General features: G+C 47.4%; 1 protein-coding gene across 1 annotated transcript in view; it reads left to right on the forward strand.

The window, feature by feature from the left end:
* The window catches only part of LOC119405340 (GTP-binding protein Di-Ras2), a 172,756-nt gene extending 157,644 nt beyond the window's left edge, over positions 1-15,112 (forward strand). The window contains exons 2-4 of the mRNA XM_037672175.2: positions 4,032-4,189; positions 10,615-10,794; positions 12,006-15,112. Of these exons, the coding sequence (XP_037528103.1) occupies positions 4,052-4,189; positions 10,615-10,794; positions 12,006-12,290 (603 nt within the window). The 5' untranslated portion in view covers positions 4,032-4,051 and the 3' untranslated portion in view covers positions 12,291-15,112. The remainder of the gene's footprint in view (positions 1-4,031; positions 4,190-10,614; positions 10,795-12,005) is intronic.
* Positions 15,113-17,970: the final 2,858 nt, after the last annotated feature.

The following is a 17,970-nucleotide window of genomic DNA, read 5'->3' on the forward strand; positions in this document are numbered from 1 at the left end:
TCGCTTGAGTTACGCGATACTCTTATTTTGCCCTGCAGTTCGTGCAGCCCAAACAGAAAAACAGTTATCATAAACAACAAAAAATATACAAAAAGAATACAAAAATATAAAAAGAGATGTGTCAGCTGTAGTGGCGCCGCCGAAACAAAAAAAAAGTCAAAGCCAGTTTCACCGTTTGTGAAATCTGAGTAACAGCGGAGCTAGCAAGTAAGCGTCACCACCTGGTGAACGCGGATTGATTTCTCTCTTCATCTTTCTTAAACTTCTGTTTTCTTTATATTGTGTTTCTTCTCGTTCTACGTATCCCTTACCCTCCCTTCCCCCTCCTAACACTCACATCACTCCTCCTCACTCTCAGTTCTGTTTCCCACTCCTTGCTATGCTTAGAGTACACGGTTGTGCCATGGTTAACCCTCTCACATTTTCCTTTCCTCGTTCTTTCTTTCCTCGCGCCCTCACTTCCCTTTCCCACGCCTCGCTATACTATACTATACTATACTATACTTACTTACTATATGCCTGGCTATGCTATGGCAGTACGGCTCGTCACGTGTTTACGTTCCTGGCTCGTGTGCCCATATTTTTCGCGCTAACTGCTCTACGATGAATTCTTACAAACTCGCCCCGAAGTGCGTTCTCGTATGCTATGCCATAGGAGGCGCCTGGCGCATACCCTCTTTCTGTGGTGTCATACCCGCCGAGTTCTTGCATCCGACGCCGGACAAACCCCAAACATAAACAGCTCCGCAGCTAAAAAAATTGAATAAGTTGATATAGTACAGGTAAATAAAAAAAGCAACGTGAGAAGAAACAAACAAGAAATAAAAAAGCGAGAAATAAACCCATCAAGAAGCAAATAAACGAGGCGCGAGCTGAGACGCCACCCTGTGATTGCGCGCCTGCGCTAATATTTCGCTACGTTCCTGTATTCGGAAAAGGAACAAGCGATGTTTGTGAATTGACAGTGCACAGAGGACAATGAATACGTCATTAGAGCAGTTAGCCAATATACCTTATGACTACTGCTTGACCCAGCGAAACTTAGAATGTCGTCATCAGTTCTTTCTCTCTTTTCTTGCGTTCCTTAGACTAACAGCTTTTTCAACAAAAGCTTGCGCTCCCTTTTTTTTTTCTCTACTAACAATTATGCAACAGGTATTAGCGTATATTACATATATACATGTATGTGTCTCTGTGTGTGGGTGTGTGTGTGTGTGTGTGCGTGTGTGTGCGTGTGTGTGTGTGTGTGTGTGCGTGCGTGCGTGTGTGTGTGTGTGTGTGTGTGTGTGTTGTGTGTGTGTGTGTGTGTTGTTGTGTGGTGTGTGTGTGTGTGTGTGTGTGTTGTGTGTGTGTGTGGGGTGTGTGTGGGTGTGTGTGTGTTGCGCGTGCTGGTGCTCTAGTGCTAATTGCCAAGCCGGACGGTTCGTTGCTCCGTAAAGGGTACTTCGCACGTAGTGAACCCTCCATAGGGGAAAGTGAACGCATTCAAATATATTATTGCGATAGCAATTATATGGACAGTCTCGGCTGGATTTCGCCGTCGCCGTCATGCACCGTATTATGTATATAGTATATAGTATAGTATATATATATAAAAGCCCCAAAGAAAAATAATTCAGAAAAATGCTTCCGAAGCGCGGAATCGAACCAGGGACGTCTTGCTCCGCAGCGAGTGGCGCTGCGGAGCAAGACGTCCCTACGATCCATCACCGATCCATTACTTCACCGACCAAAAAAAGCCGTTATAATGAAGGGGGAACGGAAGCCACCTTCGCAAACTGCCCACTACTTCGTCTTTGCAAACATCCCACTACGACCCATCACCGATCTATCACTTCACCGACCATAAAGCCGTTATAATGAAGGGGGAACGGAAGCCACAGTCTAGCTACCACTTACGATTAATAAAATTTCTTGTATAAATATATACAGTGTTTGTCACGTCTTTGATGATGTACTGGGCTATCGCTTTGATTACTGCTGGGCGAAACCATTGAAGATTTCACGGTGTAACCATGATTGCTTCAGGAGCTTCGCCCAAGCTCTTCATCTTTCACCCGTGGATATGCTGTGAATTTTTTTTCTTTCTTTACGACGAATAACTTTGTTACGTCGGTCACAAAGATGGCTGTAATTACAAAGGAGTTGGCCTTAGTGCTTGCGATGATTTTAACGTGTTTCAATTAATAAAAAATTGCGGCAGGATTACACTGCACGGAGCAGTCTAAATAATTTCTAGACGGAGCCACTTCATGTAGCAATCTACATGAATCTAAGTGCCCACACAGAGGTTAACTGAGGACTACATAATTTTATTTGCTTCTATTTAAGGTATATGAGTTTAACAACAACTAAAAATGTTTTAATTGTTGATTTTTTGCCTTACGCGAAAGGCCAAGAACTCAAGAAAATTTCGTGGTATGCGTGAGTGCACCCTGAAGAATTAATTGCAACATGTTTTCTAAAGCTAGGTTCGGTTCCTACTGTACCCTGACGTCACGACACGGTACGAGATTATCGTCACATGCTCGCGCAAGATATCGTGAAGCTTCCACGGCCGCTCCACACGGTGGCTGCCTTTGGTGACATAGAAACGACAACCGAAAATTTTCCTGACAGTACCTCTTTGAGGAACGGGAAATCCTGCCACAATTAAGGCCGGTTGTCCCAATATCATGGGTGTGAAAAACCACGCACAACAGCAAAAATGATAGCAGCAGAAACATTGAGAAGGAGATTGCAAATCTTGATAAATATTGTAGCGCAAAACAACACAATTAAGGACAGACAGGTACACGGGACAGGAACTATGAGTAAATAAGGCCAGTGTCGTGTACCTGTATATCCTTGTGTTGAATTGCGCTACAATTTTCTTCAAGAAGTCATGAATAAACTAGCCTAAGAAAACGTTTTCAAAATAAATTGTAAAACACTCTCAAACGTCTGCAACAAAATGGTTATCGAACAATACTACGCGCTCAAAACATAACAAAAGCGAAAGATTACAGTATGTGCCACTTTTACTTTCACTGGATGCCTGATCGTCTGGCGATGCACTCAGCGTCGTGTGTGTGTAATATCGGGCACAGCGCCAAATTAGATTCTACGCGGCGACGCGCAGTCTGGGCCGCCTTCGCGATGCAAAAAAGAAAGCAATCCAATAGCAACCGACGCCCTGTCGTAAAGAATCTGCAGGATTCTCTTTCCCCCTCATTTCCTCCAGAGAGAGCTGCTGTGCCCAGTAGAAAAGAACAAGTGTGGCTAAAAAGAGAAAGACACGAAAAAAAGGAGGCAAAAAAAAAGAGCAGTACGGTGGCCAGAAGTTCTCGCCGCGAATGCAAAAACAACAAAATACGGCAGTGTACCCCGATACTCCGAGCGACGGCACGGACACCAACATAGTTCTAGAAGCGCTCCGGCAGACGATCGGGCGCGAGGGCGAAACGTAACAGCCCGATAGGCGCCCGCCGGTTACGTCACTGCCCGGGCTCGACCAATGGGAAAGAGGGAGAGACACGGTGCGCGCCGTCGCGTTCGCCGCACCCTGAGCCCTCGTAAGTGTGGTGGGGGGTTCCTTTTCTTTCAATAGGGATCCGGTGCGCGGGAAAGTGCGGACCGCGGGAGCCCCAAAAGCGCAAAAGCGCGCGCACGCGCCGGGAAAGGAGGTCACTGGGGATAGCGCGGGAAAAAAAAAACGCGCGCTCTCCCGGCAGGGACGACGCCTGTCAAAAGGCGAGCAGCATCTTGGCCGGCTCGCACTTCCGCGTTCTCTGGGGTAAGCGGGAACATCGCGGGCGCGCGCGTGACTCCGAAGTTTAAAAAGCGCGGGAAAAAAGAAAACAAAACAAGAAAAATAAGCGGGTAGCGCTGGTTCCGCTGCATTATTAGGCAGTTCGCTCACCGGCGCGATCGTAGTAGCCCTTCTCGAGTCGCTCCCAGGCTTCTTGCGAGATCATTTTCTGTTCCGCCTTCAACTTTTCTTCCCGTTTTCCTTCCTAACCCCTGCTGCCCCTTGCGGGATTCGAACCTAGAGCATCGTAGGAGACCGAGCATGCCTGAACAGAGCAACGACTACAGGGTTGTCGTGTTTGGAGCCGGCGGTGTCGGGAAAAGCTCCCTGGTGCTACGTTTCGTCAAAGGAACGTTCAGGGAAAGCTACATCCCAACCATTGAGGACACCTACAGACAGGTGAGTTGCACTGCGGACCCCTCCCTGCGAGCTTCCCGAGGACGGTTCATTGATTGATTGATTGATTGATTTGTGGACCACTGGCGTTTAATGTCCCAAGGCAAACAGACGCTGTGAGAGGCGCCTATTATTCAGTGTTTCCGCTTAAAATTCGATCAGGAAGGCCGTCTTACGTGTTCCTTTAAAAAATGGAACAAAAGGCTTCTTTTGCGTTTACCTGCCAGCGGTGTGCGTTTCCCTCTGCAAATAAATTAAATCTGTGCCCCCAAACTCAGCAGCAAGAAGCCATGGCCAATCTGATGCCCGCTTCGGATCGCTGCTGGGTTGAGAAACGAGAACCAGTCACTCTCCAGATAATAAAGCAGAATCAAGAGAAAAAAAGCGAACGTCTCAGAGTGCTATATTCAGAAAAGACAGATTGGAATGCATTATAACGCACGCTTGCGAGGGGCACCTTGTAAGTTTATTCTAAATATCTGTAAATTTATTTTTTATTTCACGGCGATCTCACAAGATGGTGCGTGAGGTGCACATATAGGAGAGAGCAAAACTATTTCAATCTGTCAAATCGGGACCGGTCCGAGAATATGAAGTGCTGGAAAAGTTTACTTAATGTCCTTGCAAAAGAGCCGGCGTGTTTCAGTTTTTTTTTTTTTCTTTGAGCCTTCCTGGTGCTTAGTGTTTTCTTGCTGTTGTCATCTGCCTGTGATTGTTTTTGTGTGTATGTGTAGACTGCGATTTGCGTTCCGAGTACATACATACACAAATATGTGGGTCGGGACTCATCGTGGTCGATAAATTTTATCCCGACAGGGTTTCGATCGCGATCGAAAGCACCCAAGTGTCGTTCGTTGTGCTAGTTCTTTCCTTCCCGCTGTATTTTTTTTTTTTTTTTGCTCCTTTCAACGAACCAAAGGAGGGTGTCTGCTTCAGGTTTCGAACTCCGATTGCCCCCGACGTCATTAACATCAGTGTGCGCAGGGTACTTCTTTAGTGGGGGGAGGGGGGATCCAAGTTTTACCGCAGCGACCGCCCCCCCCCCCTACCCATATTGGTCGAGTCCGAAAGAAAGCAGGCTTTGCAACAATATATGCAAAAAATAACAATATTAGGCGATGACGCGTGCTCCCCAAAACGGCCTGCCTTTGGTGCCCCAAGTAAACAATACTTGGAATGCAACATCAGGGTAGCTCGGCCGCCATTATCATAAAAAAAAAAAAACCTGGACTATAAACGATGACGGGACAGGTCGGACTGGACAAAGTCACGGGAAAGACTTGGCGCCACGGGCATCGGCAGGGGGGTGAGAAAAAGAACACTTGCACCCTCCCACCCGCAAGCCTCACCAGCATTCCCCCAAGTGACACCAGCATTTGTCATGTCGTTCCCCCTCCCCAGGCGCTATGGAAGACCGAGTTCCACCCCCGCCCCTAAACAAAATCCTGCCGACGACCATGCTTGGCGCCCCCTTCGATAATTAGGGGGGAGGGGGTGACGTCCGCCCCCTTCTGTCCCCCCTTGTTCGCACCTCTATGACCACTAACGCAACCCCACGAAGTCCGCTCTTGCGGGCCGGTCTAGCGGGCGAGCGATCGCTTCCGCGATCCGCGCCAGGGTCGACAACCTAGACCCCGCGGTCAAGGGGCCGCCGCCATGAAGTTCATTGTCCGGGCAGCCGGGATGGGCCTGCCGCGAAACCTGTCCCACCTTCGGTGGCGTTCGATTTTTCTCGCGACGCTCCCTGCGGGCGAGACCGGCGACGCGCCCGCAGAGTTTGACTCTCACGACGGCGTTACTTTAACAAAAGAGTTTACGCCATTTTTCTTCCTTTTCTATTCATCCGTGCCTTATTCAACGGGTACCGAAGCTACTTTAATTTGTGCATAGCTTGTGCGCAGACCGCTAGTGCTAACACCCCCTCGGTACCCGCCCTTTCCATTCCCTTCGCCGTGACCTCCGTCTCACAGCCTCCTCTCGGTTCCGTTGATGGCGCGGCGGAGGCGCTCGCTGAAGTGGCGTCGCCTGTCGGACGAAACCGAAACTGCAGCGCTCGAAGATCTCCAGCTCCCTCTCTCGCCTTGAGCGCCAACCACTATTCGTTCTTTTTTTTAATAATTATTTCTATTATTTTATAAATTTATTCAAATGTCAGTCATGTAAAGCCGGACGTACAAGCTATTACATCAAAGTAATGAAGATGATATAACAATCAATGCTGCAAAAACAGAAAGTATACAATTTGTCACAGTCATATTCCAGAACTATTCGTATAATAACAGTGCTCGCCAAATATGGATGCTGTTCGCTGATAATGGTGAGTATTGGCTAATTTATGGTAAGTCTCACTATTCGCCATTTTTGCAATGTAAAAAAACCATGGACATGTGCCTTAGCGCATTGACTGCTTCGCGCATCATGAGAGTTTTCTGTCTTTCTTTCTCTCTTTGTTTCTATGTGGGTCATTCCATGCCAAATCATCCAGCGTTTTTCCGACCATCACAAATATGGCTGAAAAAAAATGTCCATCTTTTTCTTGAAGTTCGAAACTCGATCTGCTCGTTTATTTCTGCTGTCGAAAATTTTCCCGCCTATTTGTGTAGTTTTGCGCCGACTGCGCTAAAGGGCATGAAACAACAATTTTTTTCAAAGGACGTTTATGGGACGCACTCGATAAAATGGTATTTCCGGCAAGCTAATGAAGTGAGGTAACTGCAAAAATAATGACTTTATTTATGTATATCGATTCTTCGAGGGCTTTTCGCACGAGCAAAATTGAATAAAGTTGCAAAGTTTGATATTGTTTTACAGGAACAAGGCAAACTCAAAGGGTAGAAATTAATTATATGCTGGAAGCCTGTTCGACATACTACAAAAGAAAAATAATTTATTCGCTGAAGGTGTAGCAGATCGTCTGAAAAAAGAATTGCGAATTTCACTTTTTTTGAGAAAAGGTCTGTATTCAGCATCAAAAAACTTTCCTTGGTGGTCAGACTAAAAATATGCACTGTAGTTCATTTGAAAGCTCTATGTATTAGCTGAACATAGGCAAAGTTATAAAAGGTTATTATTTTTTTAACTTGAGAAATATTTTTTTTTTGAAATCTTGTATCTCCACCAGCTTTTCGCCGACGTAACTCAAGCGGCATGAAGCACTCACAGCGGCAATCTTCAGCCTATGGCCACTGACCCGGGATGCAGACGTCAAATATGGCACTGCCTACAAAGCAATGGAAAAGTAAATGGGGCTGCTTTATAGACAGCACCATGTTTGACGTCTGCATCCCATGTCAGTTGGCATGGGCTGAAGGTGGCCGTTGTGAGTGCTTCATGCCGCTTGAGTTACGTCGGCGAAAAGCTGGTGGAGATACAAATTTTCAAAAAAATATTTCTCAAGTTAAAAAAATAATACCCTTTTTTAACTTTGTCTATGTTCAGCTAATATATAGAGCTTTCAAATGAAGTATAGTGCATATTTTTAGTCCGACCACCAAGGCAAGTTTTTGATGCTGAATACAGAGCTTTCTCAAAAAAAGTGAAATTCGCAATTTTTTTTTCAGACGACCTGCTACACCTTCAGCGACTAAATTATTTTTCTTTTGTATTATGTTAAACAGGCCACTAGCACATAATTCATTTCTACCCTTTGACTTTGCCTTGTTCCTGTAAAAAAAATATCAAACTTTGCAACTTATTCAATTTGCACGTGCGAAAAGCCCTCGAAGAATCGATATACATAAATAAGTGACTCAGCGTTTTTCCAACCATCACTGGCGCTGGAAGAACAAGAGGAAGAAGGCGTTTCCTTGAACAAAATGTTAGCTAACGGCGCCATTTAAAAGAAGGCCTTTCTCATATCTCATATTATGGGTCATTTCTTAGGGAGATTTGGCATCGAGATGCGCAAAACGTATCAGCAGCGACCTCCAGTATGACTGAAATCTGAACGCTGATTGTGAAATTTAGTGTTTGTTCCGCAGTTATATTTCAAAGAAAGGTGATCTCATGGGGTGCCTCACGAAAAAAAAATTGCTTGAAGCCAGTTACGTCTGTGTAGCTCATGAATATACTTATTAAGAAAATTAAAACAATATATATGGACGAAGACAGCCATGTGCGGACCGCGTGTTCGCCTGGTTTATTTATTTATTTATTTATTTATTTATTTATTTATTTATTTATTTATTATTTATTTCTGTTTATTTTTAGTGGACCAGTGGTGAGCAGTGGGGTCCGCCCAATTTCTTCGGCACGCAACTGATAGGATTTTTCTGTCGAACAGGCAGTTGTTGACTAAGTGACTTTTCGTGGAGCTAGCATATGTTCGTAATTCTTTTTACTCTCAGTGTCGCGATCGCATCAATCAATTCGCCTAGTTCACCAGCCACCGTTTGAACTCAGTGCGAGTGGCAGCAGTCGCTTTTTTTTTTTTTTTTGTCTCCCTTAATTTGGAGATAAAGGCCGTTCATGAGGATGACCATTTTCTGTTGAGTAGGTTGAACAGGAACCGTTCGCGGAGTTACAAATGTCCGAATTATATACACCTTGTTACAGCCGACTTATATACAGTTATATAGACAGTTGCTCCAAGCACGGCCCCTCGCGTTGCTGGCACTCGCAAGGCAATACGATTGTAACTATACCAGTTCGGGAAACGAACTGTCCTTGATCAACTATTGGAGCTGCAACGGGCAACCTCCGCTCACTGTTTTCGTTTCTCTCTTCTTCCCTGAACTCTCAATCTCGGCTATCAAACGTTTCACTAATTGAAACATATTGTGATTTCACTTACTTTTATAGATGTCGAGCGAGCTTAGGAGTGATTCTTTTTCTCATGACTCCGTTGACCCCATTTGCAGGCTACAAAGCTGGGGACGCCTTACTCGTTGTGCTCCGTAGTAAATGGAGCGACGTCGTACCGCGTTGCCAGAAGCCTCATCCTAAGCCCTGTTAGCTCGGCGCGCGATAAATTTATTTACTCGCTTAATTTGTGCCTGCGGGACAAATTAAGCGAGTAAATAAATTTATCGCGCGCCGAGCTAACAGGGCCACATGCTCTGGCGTTGCCCCTCGTTACGGGGCACGGACCAATTCAATGAAGACAAGTGGCTATCCGTTATCAAAAGCCCCCAGGGACGTAGCCAAGGGGGGGGGGGGGGGGGGTTCAACCCTCCCCCCCCCGAAATTTTTCAGCTTTACTTGCGTATATACACACGCACACATACAAACGCACGCACGAACATACATAAAGTATGGTTGAACCCCCCCCCCCCTCCCCCGAAAAAAAATTTTGGCTACGCCCCTGAAAGCCCCGATGTCGGGGCTCAACTATGGCCTGTCCAGAGGGCCCACGATGCGGCGGTCGGGCTTGGCCTGACTGTCCCAACGTGGGAGCGGCCCGCTGCGCGTTGAGTCGTACACCTCAGGACTTACAATAAAGTTTCGCATCCATCCATCCATCGCCTAATTTGTTTTACGCATTCAAGATTTGAAAAATAAAATTGCGTGCTACGGAATGTACTGCCTTGCCTCTTCAGCTTCATTCTTCTGGTACAAGGGGACGCTTTTCGCGCGGAAAATCCACGATGGACTTGTACGCAATTAGGTATATTCACTAATTACCAACCGAACTGTAAGCGCGCGCTAATAATGAGAAATTCAGGCTCAGGGAGTAGTGGAGTTGTGTTTTCTTGGCATCAGTCGTGTTGATAGCATACCTTTCGGGATTACAGACCACGAAGCGTGCTACAAATTATGCGGGAATTTCAGCTTATAGAGTTCGCCAAATTGGGCACCAGGCAATCTTAACTGTAATGATAATGAACATTGTCGCGTTATTTATTTATTTATTTATTTATTTATTTATTTATTTATTTATTTATTTATTTATTTATTATTTCACGAAAATAGTGCCATGGTGTCTTGGTACATCTATGAAGCCGGCATATCTTCACTTGCCAGAAATTCACGGAAAAAGAGGGCTCGTTTTTGCCGTTTTAAGGGCTCGTCTCGCCAGAAATCGAAACATAAGCCCTAAATTTAATGGTTCAATAGTCGACATTAGCTTGCCGCGCTTGCCACGTGGCAAGGGGAGTTGCGCTGCTGAGCCTAATGAAGCCGATTCGATTTGTGCTGAGGCAGCTGCAAGACGACTTCGCTTTTCGTTAGAGAACCCCAAGTGGCCAAAATTAATCGGCAGTCGGTCAATATACGGCATGCCTCATAATCAGATTGTCATCTTCGCACGCAGGACCTGCAAAAAGAAAAACAACCTTAATCTTTTTTTTTAAATAAGCGTTACACTTTTTATAGCACTCTACGATATCCTGATTCTTCGTGTATATGGCATCCCCTTGTTCACGTAATGCATTCTACATTAGTAACAAAGACGACGAGCGGTAAACAAAAGGTGCCGTGTATTGTCGCAGGTGATCAGCTGCAACAAAAACGTGTGCACGCTCCAGATCACGGACACGACGGGCAGCCACCAGTTTCCCGCCATGCAGAGGCTCAACATCTCCAGGGGACACGCGTTCATACTCGTCTACTCAATCACCTCGGCCCAGAGCCTGGAGGAGCTCAGGCCCATCTTCGAAGTCATACGAGAGGTACGACGATGATGAGCACGCTCGCAAAACAGTCCACCCAGCCCTCCTCCCCCAAGTGCAGGGTAGCAACCCCTAAAACGCCTTGCTCCTCATGGGCCCCTAAACAACCTCCGCAAATACGAAAAACAAAGTGCCTTATTCTCTCCTAATGTTTCCCCTCTTTTCGGCGCAATTCGTGACGCCAGCAGTCAGTTCACGTGACGTCATGAGGAAATGAGCTCGCGATTGGTCCATATATTGTCTAATAGACTGCCTTGCTGCCCCTGCTTGCTACGCAGTCGCCCACCCGTTATGCCTTGAGCCGCGTGACTATCGTGCGCGGTCAACTGGTTTCACTTCATTTTGTGCGTCTTCGACTGCGCAAGCGGAGATGACAAATGGAATTCAAAGGGATACATAATAGCGCAAACTAGGAAACAAAGACTCGAGAAAGAAGCCAGAGGAAGCAGAGTGGTCGGGAGCTAACCTTTCTGCTTGCTCCTACTTCTTTCTCGAGTTGTTGTTTCCTAGCTTCTTTTCGATATCAACCAACTCGCAACAAGTCTCACTCGGAGATCACAGAGCGTAGCCGAAAAGTGCGAAATCCTGACAGGCTACCCGCTTATTGTATGGCATTCTCCATCTGTTTTACGATAGAATAATAAGCGAGGAGGAGACAGCGCTTGTAGGATAGGCAGTAAGGCGGGGGAGAAATCATTCTCTCCTCTTTGAACTCGTAGTGATTAGGGGCCCTTTTAGAAAGAAACACTAAAGGTGCACCTGTGAAACCCTGCGCTGTGTGTGTGTGTGTGTGTGTGTGTGTGTGTGTGTGTGTGTGTGTGTGTGTGTGTGTGTGTGTGTGTGTGTGTGTGTGTGTGTGTGTGTGTGCGTGCGTGCGTGTGTGTGTGTGTGTGTGTGTGCGTGCGTGCGTGTGCGTGTGCGTGTGCGTGTGTGTGTGTGTGTGTGTGTGTGTGTGTGTGTGTGTGTGTGTGTGTGTGTGTGTGTGTGTGTGTGTGTGAAATGTGACTTTCTTTCTCTCTCTTTTGATTCCTTATTCCCCTCCGCATGTGTAGGGTAGCAAACTGGACATAGTCTAGTTAACCTCCCTTCCTCTCCTATATTCCTTCTCTATTTCTCTCTCTCCCTAAAGGCGAGCTGTATCTCTTTTGTCAACGAAGCGTACTCCGTTCAAGTGGTCGCCCTGTAACATCGACTCGTCCTCTCTCTCGCAGGTGAAGAGCGGCGAGACCGAGGGCATCCCGATCATGCTGGTGGGCAACAAGTACGACGAGGCGGAGTCTCGCGAGGTGCCGCCCGAGACGGGCCAGGAGCAGGCCAAGCGCTGGTCGTGCGGCTTCCTCGAGACGTCGGCCAAGACGAACCACAACGTGCGCGAGCTCTTCCAGGAGCTGCTCAACATGGAGAAGCGCCGTTCCGTCTCGCTTCAGCTCGACACCAAGAAGACCAAGTCGCAGCTTCGCAAGGAAAAACTCAAGGGCAAGTGTCTCGTCATGTGAGGAAACCCCCCCGACGCCAGAGTCGACGATGAAGGAGAAGAAGAGGCCACGGAGAAGGCGACCACTCGATGAACCACGTACACAAACACGCATCCACACGAACACACAGACGTAATGAAGGTCACGCGCGGCCTCGGGAATTCGGATACGCACCGGAACCACATGAGCGCAACCACATGGACGCGCTTTCCTCGCGCGTCGGGCTGCGCTGCTGGGGCCGAATTCACAAAACTTATCTTTCGTAAGTGGATTTTTCCATTGGTCAGCCGGCGTCGCTAATGGTGTCCCACATCGTGATTGGCTGAAATATTCTCTCACGAAAAATTTTAGCTTAAGACGTTTTCGTGAATACGGGCCCTGGTCTCTTTCGGCGTCGCCGCGCCGCGGGCTGTCTTCTCAGTTAACTAACGACAGCAATTAGGCTTTCCGGGTGGTTATTTCCGCTGAGTGCTAAACAGCCGTTTTAACAATGGCGACGCCGGACAACGCGGGGCAAAACGTTCCATGTGGGTGACGCCTGAAAGCCGAGCTCCCGTACAATCTCTCAAGGTTCCTGACTGCTTCATGATTCTCGCTTCAAGCTTGCTTGCTACAAGGCTCCGCTTGCGTCTGCTTGCTTCGTGCAAAAAGAGGGAGAACCAAAAATTACAGGGGTGCTAAGGTCTTTCTTCAATTCTTGTTCTAATGACTAGTAGTTCGAATAGAAATGTCTATGAATGAAACAATCGGCCTCCGTTTTGTTCCAAAAAGCGTCGGCGCATGCGTAAAACATAATTGAAGCATCGGGCCGTCACTGTCACGTACTTGCGCCGAAAAAGAAAAGGGCAGGGGGTGGGGGGCGACAATCGAAAGCACAAAGATGTGCGAAGATTCCGCATGTAGTACTCCCCTTTCCATGCCGGACACAAACACTTCTCGTGTGCGGTGCTTTGGTTTGAATATGACTCAAAACTGGCCTGCACTGACGTCACTGGAAGCCAATATGTTGGAGTACCAATATGGTGGTACCATATTGGCACTCCAACATATTGGTGCCATATATTGGTACCGATATGATGGGACGCCAAGTTTGCAATGTCACGTTGATGTTATCAGTACATTGCACGCAAGTTCTTTCGTTATTTATTCACTGGCCAAAAAAATGTCACGTTGGAGCAGGTTAACCACCACGCGATTGCGCTGCCTTGACGTCATCAAATCCGGCATGACGGATCACCAGCACGTCATGAACCTGCGTCCGTGATGTCACGTGCAAGCTATCGATTCTGGACGTCGCACTCAAAGTTTTCACCCGCCCCATGGTCGAATAGCATTGCCGTTTCTTCGAGGCCGTTCGCGAACCAACACTGACACGTACACACAGACGAGTAGCGACTGTTTTTCATTTTCCATTTTCACACTTTTGGTACACGGTACTTGTGCTAACCTGGTCACGCTAAGGGCCAGAACGTACTCGCAAGTTTTTAATAAGAAAACACACACAAAAAAAAGAGAAAGACGAGTCCTTGGGTGCTCGTTTCGCCTGCTGCAAATCTACGCAAAATACCATATCCGAAACGTCTGCACTTGCGTTTGTGTTCAACGGTGTGTATACCTTGTTGACGAGATGACAACTATTGTTACTGTTGAGATATATTGTTTATTCGCTGTGAGTTATCGCGACAATGCGAGGTGGGTCTGTGGTTACGCGGTGCCTCGGTAAATAAGTGATAAAGGAAGGAAGGCAAGGGGAACGGGAAAAGGCGCGCATCGCTAGTGACGTCAGAAACTTGCCTTCTGAAAGAGCTGCCTTTGGCGGAACAGTGTCAATAACTGCTGTCTCGGAGCACCAGATTAGTGGTCAGCTCGAGTGCATCTCTTCTCGGGAGCTACATATGTGACATATGCGCCTATGTATGGGTCAACGGCTTCGACACGTCAATACCATGGCCAATACGATGGCCCAATAACCGGTAATGTTCACAACGTGGAACACTGACTATTAGTGCGCTATTGCGTTTCGCTCGGATTAAGAAGAAAGGGAATGTTATATTCGTTTATCGGTCATTTAAATCGTATTGCTTCGCAACCGGTAAACTCTTAATCAGGTCCCGCTTAAACAGCTAGATATAACCAGGAAACCCGACAATTTTTTTTCTGGTTTCCTGGATATAGCCGGCTATTAACATGGACTTGATTAGGAGTGTATTTTCGACCAGAGCATGTAAAGCACGTAAACTGGTTCACGCTGTACAAGCGTCCACAACTCGAAGCATTCGCTGTTTGGCAGAATAGCTCTGAAAAACTGAGATTATTTGTAGGTGTGCGGACACGTTCGCGATATAAACATTCCTCGAGCGTCACAAATTCTCGCAAGTTCGTTTAAGCGAACTTCGTCGCCAAAGGCAGCACGACAGAAGACGTGACGTCACTGCGAGGGCACTGCGCTCGGCAAACCATATCCAGTGAACACGTATGCTCTCTGCGGACGTCGAAATAAATAACGAAACTCCGCGTGCTATTTAAAGCTTACCTGAATTGTCGGCGAGCGAACGCGGTCGACGACTTTAAATCAAAGGGGAGTTTTTTTTTCGTCCCGTTCACCCTTGCCTCGGGTGTGATAAACAGCACGCATTTCGCTCGTAGATGGCTCGTATATTTTTTCCTGTGCTTTTTCGTATACCGCATAGCCCGGAGAATTTATAGACGAACTATATTTTCTCATTTTGTTACGTTGAAATGACTATATTTACGGAGCGTTAAAAGTAGGGTCTCGCGAAGCAGACTTCGAACCCTTGTGGTATGTTTGAACAATAAATGTGGCGAGAGCCCCTTTCCCGAAAGTCTGCATGAAGCTTTGACTGGACAAATTTCTTGACTGTTTTGTCGCGCCGCCTTACATTTGGTGGATCTCTTCTGGCCTCCTCGAGCGACAATTTTCCCGGTCGGTCACATAATCTATCTTCCATTCTTTCCTCTCCTTCACAGATTATGCAAAATGGTGGCGCGTCTTAAGCGGCTTCTCGTCAGAGTGCCGGTCAAATAGCGTAAATAAAGGCACCGGACCGAAATAACGAAGTCAACGGCGAGGCAGGAAATCGCAGTTTCGTAATTTCACCAGGAAGTGCTCGCCAGAAACTGAACGCTGTGCGTTATGAGGCTTCTGTAGCGGAAACCGCGCGTCGCGTTACAGCACCCGTAAGTAAAAAGAGCTGTGGGAAAAACCCACTGCGCGTACACCGAACTTCACCGTTACAATCGGCAACGCATCCGTGCAACGAGCCGACTCGGATACCTCAGAGAAGAAAAAAAAAGCAGAAGACTCCAACAGGTCAAGCTCGTTGTCAAGTTGTTCGTTTCAGTGCATCAAGTGGCGGCTTGTTACGAGAAAATGCGTCGCACCCGCGACGTTTCAGGCAAGGCTCGCGTAGGGCCCCGCCCATAAAGTAGAGGCTTGACTCGTCCGCAACTGCCGTTGTGGTAGAACCGGCCGAATCTCCTCTGAAAGCAGACGGAGGGGATCGGTTATTAGTATAGTGAACCAGAAGTACTTCTAGTTCACTATAGTTATTAGCGAAACCTGCGTCTCTCGTAGCAGACGAAACTCGCGCCGCTTGCAAGGCGCGCAAGCAGCCGAGCGAAACGGATGGATTGTAGGAAGAGAGTCGGTACTCTAATAAAGCGAACAAGATGGCGGCGCCCGTTCGATGGCGCGGCCGCGATCTTGTCACGGAACCGCCATTATGGTGCCATTGACGACAGTCTACGCAGCATGGAATACTCTTCGAAGCACGCTCAACGACGGAGAAGCCGACTACAACGTTTTTCCATCGTGGTGCCCAACGATAGGTGCTGACAAATCGCGATCGGTAGTTGAGTTTTGATGAGGCGAACGGGAGGAGACGAATGGTGCGACATGTTTCTTCGGTGTGGACGATGGCGAGACGGCCCCGCCACTCATGATGTGTAGTTGCGCGTTGTCGGGCCCCGCGGGACAGGTCGCGACGTTAGGCGTGGCCCCTCAGTGTTCAATCGTCTTCGATGATCGAACCTGGCGTATATAGTATGTATTATACACACGAAAGCCAACCCGTATCGCGCATGCGCGGAAGTCTTGCTGCAAGCGATCTGTGTACATAATGCAAAAACAAAAAAAAAAGAAACGAGCGAGTCCGTTCGAACCATATCTCCCGGCGGGCTCGTCTATTAAGCCAGAAGAGTGGACCAGGTTTGTAGCCGCAAGCGTTCCGGTTATATCGTGTTAAGCGTAATTTTTTAGGACAACAAAAAAGAAATACCGCATACAAGAACGCAGACACGCGTGAGTTCCTTCGAAAAAGTTAATTCGAGTTACTTATTCAGCAAGAGCTAATCGTGCCGAGCTTAGGAGATATAGCAACGGCGTCGGCTTGTTTTGTGGCTTCTGAAACGACCCCGTGCTTTAGCAACGAGATCAGACTAGGAAAATTAGGCCTAACGGACCAAGAGGTAACATTCAGGCCGGAGGTAGTATTATCAACGCACGTGACACTCTAAACTCAACACAAGCGCTAGCTCGCGCTCGGTTACCTGCGCCTCGTCCTCTGATATTTGGAGCTGCCAGTTACGTCACGTATGTGGTTGTAAAATTTGATTACGTGAAGCGAGAGCAGAAAACTACAAAACCGAACCTAAGTGTGGACGTGTCGGAACGTGCACGTACTGCAGTGGCGAACAGCGGTAAGTTCTAAGCCGTGACGAGCGTACACGCCGAATCCGGCCGACGAAAAAATTGACAACATTTCGGTAGCCTTTAGCGATTGTGGCTTCATTTAAGGCCGTTTCACATGACGCTAAAACATAGCGATTTTCAGGCGAAATTCGCTGGCAGCGAAAAAAAAAATGGCCGATCGCTCTCGCCGCAACGGTCAGAAGCGAGCCACATAGATGTTGGAAATATTTCGCTCAATTCGCGGCGATCGGAGCGATTTTTCGGTTGGGACCCGTCGAAATTGCGCCGAGCAGGCCGAGCCGTCGAAATTGCGTCCACCCGTATGTCTTGGTTGTGGCCGCCGTTTCGCATTTCGAAACGAATTCAGATTGGAAAGTGTTTTTAAACTGCAAAACACGCGTGCTCTTCGCTACAGTTTATGAAAAGCTTAACGATATCGTAACGCATAGATACTTTTTTTACAACATTTGAAAAATTATGCAGTGTCTACCACAAAGAACGGCAGCCAGCAACCTTGAGCGCCGCGCCAGTCGCATAGTAACGTTGGTCGCAGAGAAAAAAAAATCGCAGTCCGCGGTGTTAAACGAAACCGAAAGTAGCGGCGGCTGCGAACAGAAGCGAACGGAAAGATTTTTTTTTTTTTCGCTGAAATCACAGCATGTGAAACGTAAAGCCGACCAAAACGGCAACATAACGTGGCGCCAAAGCACCTGCGCCGAACGACCATTTGAACTCGGTAAGTCAGCTGGCAAGTACCGAGACAAAGAAAAGCGGGCCAAGTGCAAAGTAACGCGTTGCTGTCTTCGTGAAGGCGTTCAGCATGGCCGGACTCCCATGAGAACATAGCTGGACGCCAAAGACACAAACTCAGGCCAGATGTTCTCGTTGTATAACGCAGCATAATGCTTCCAGCAGAATGTCCATGGTGCCATAAACGGAGCACATGGTGCAACGGCCATGATGACTCATAACCTGCAAGCTCGTTATGCG

This window comes from Rhipicephalus sanguineus, chromosome 9 (genome assembly GCF_013339695.2).
Source record: "Rhipicephalus sanguineus isolate Rsan-2018 chromosome 9, BIME_Rsan_1.4, whole genome shotgun sequence".
In the NCBI taxonomy this organism is placed as follows: domain Eukaryota; kingdom Metazoa; phylum Arthropoda; class Arachnida; order Ixodida; family Ixodidae; genus Rhipicephalus; species Rhipicephalus sanguineus.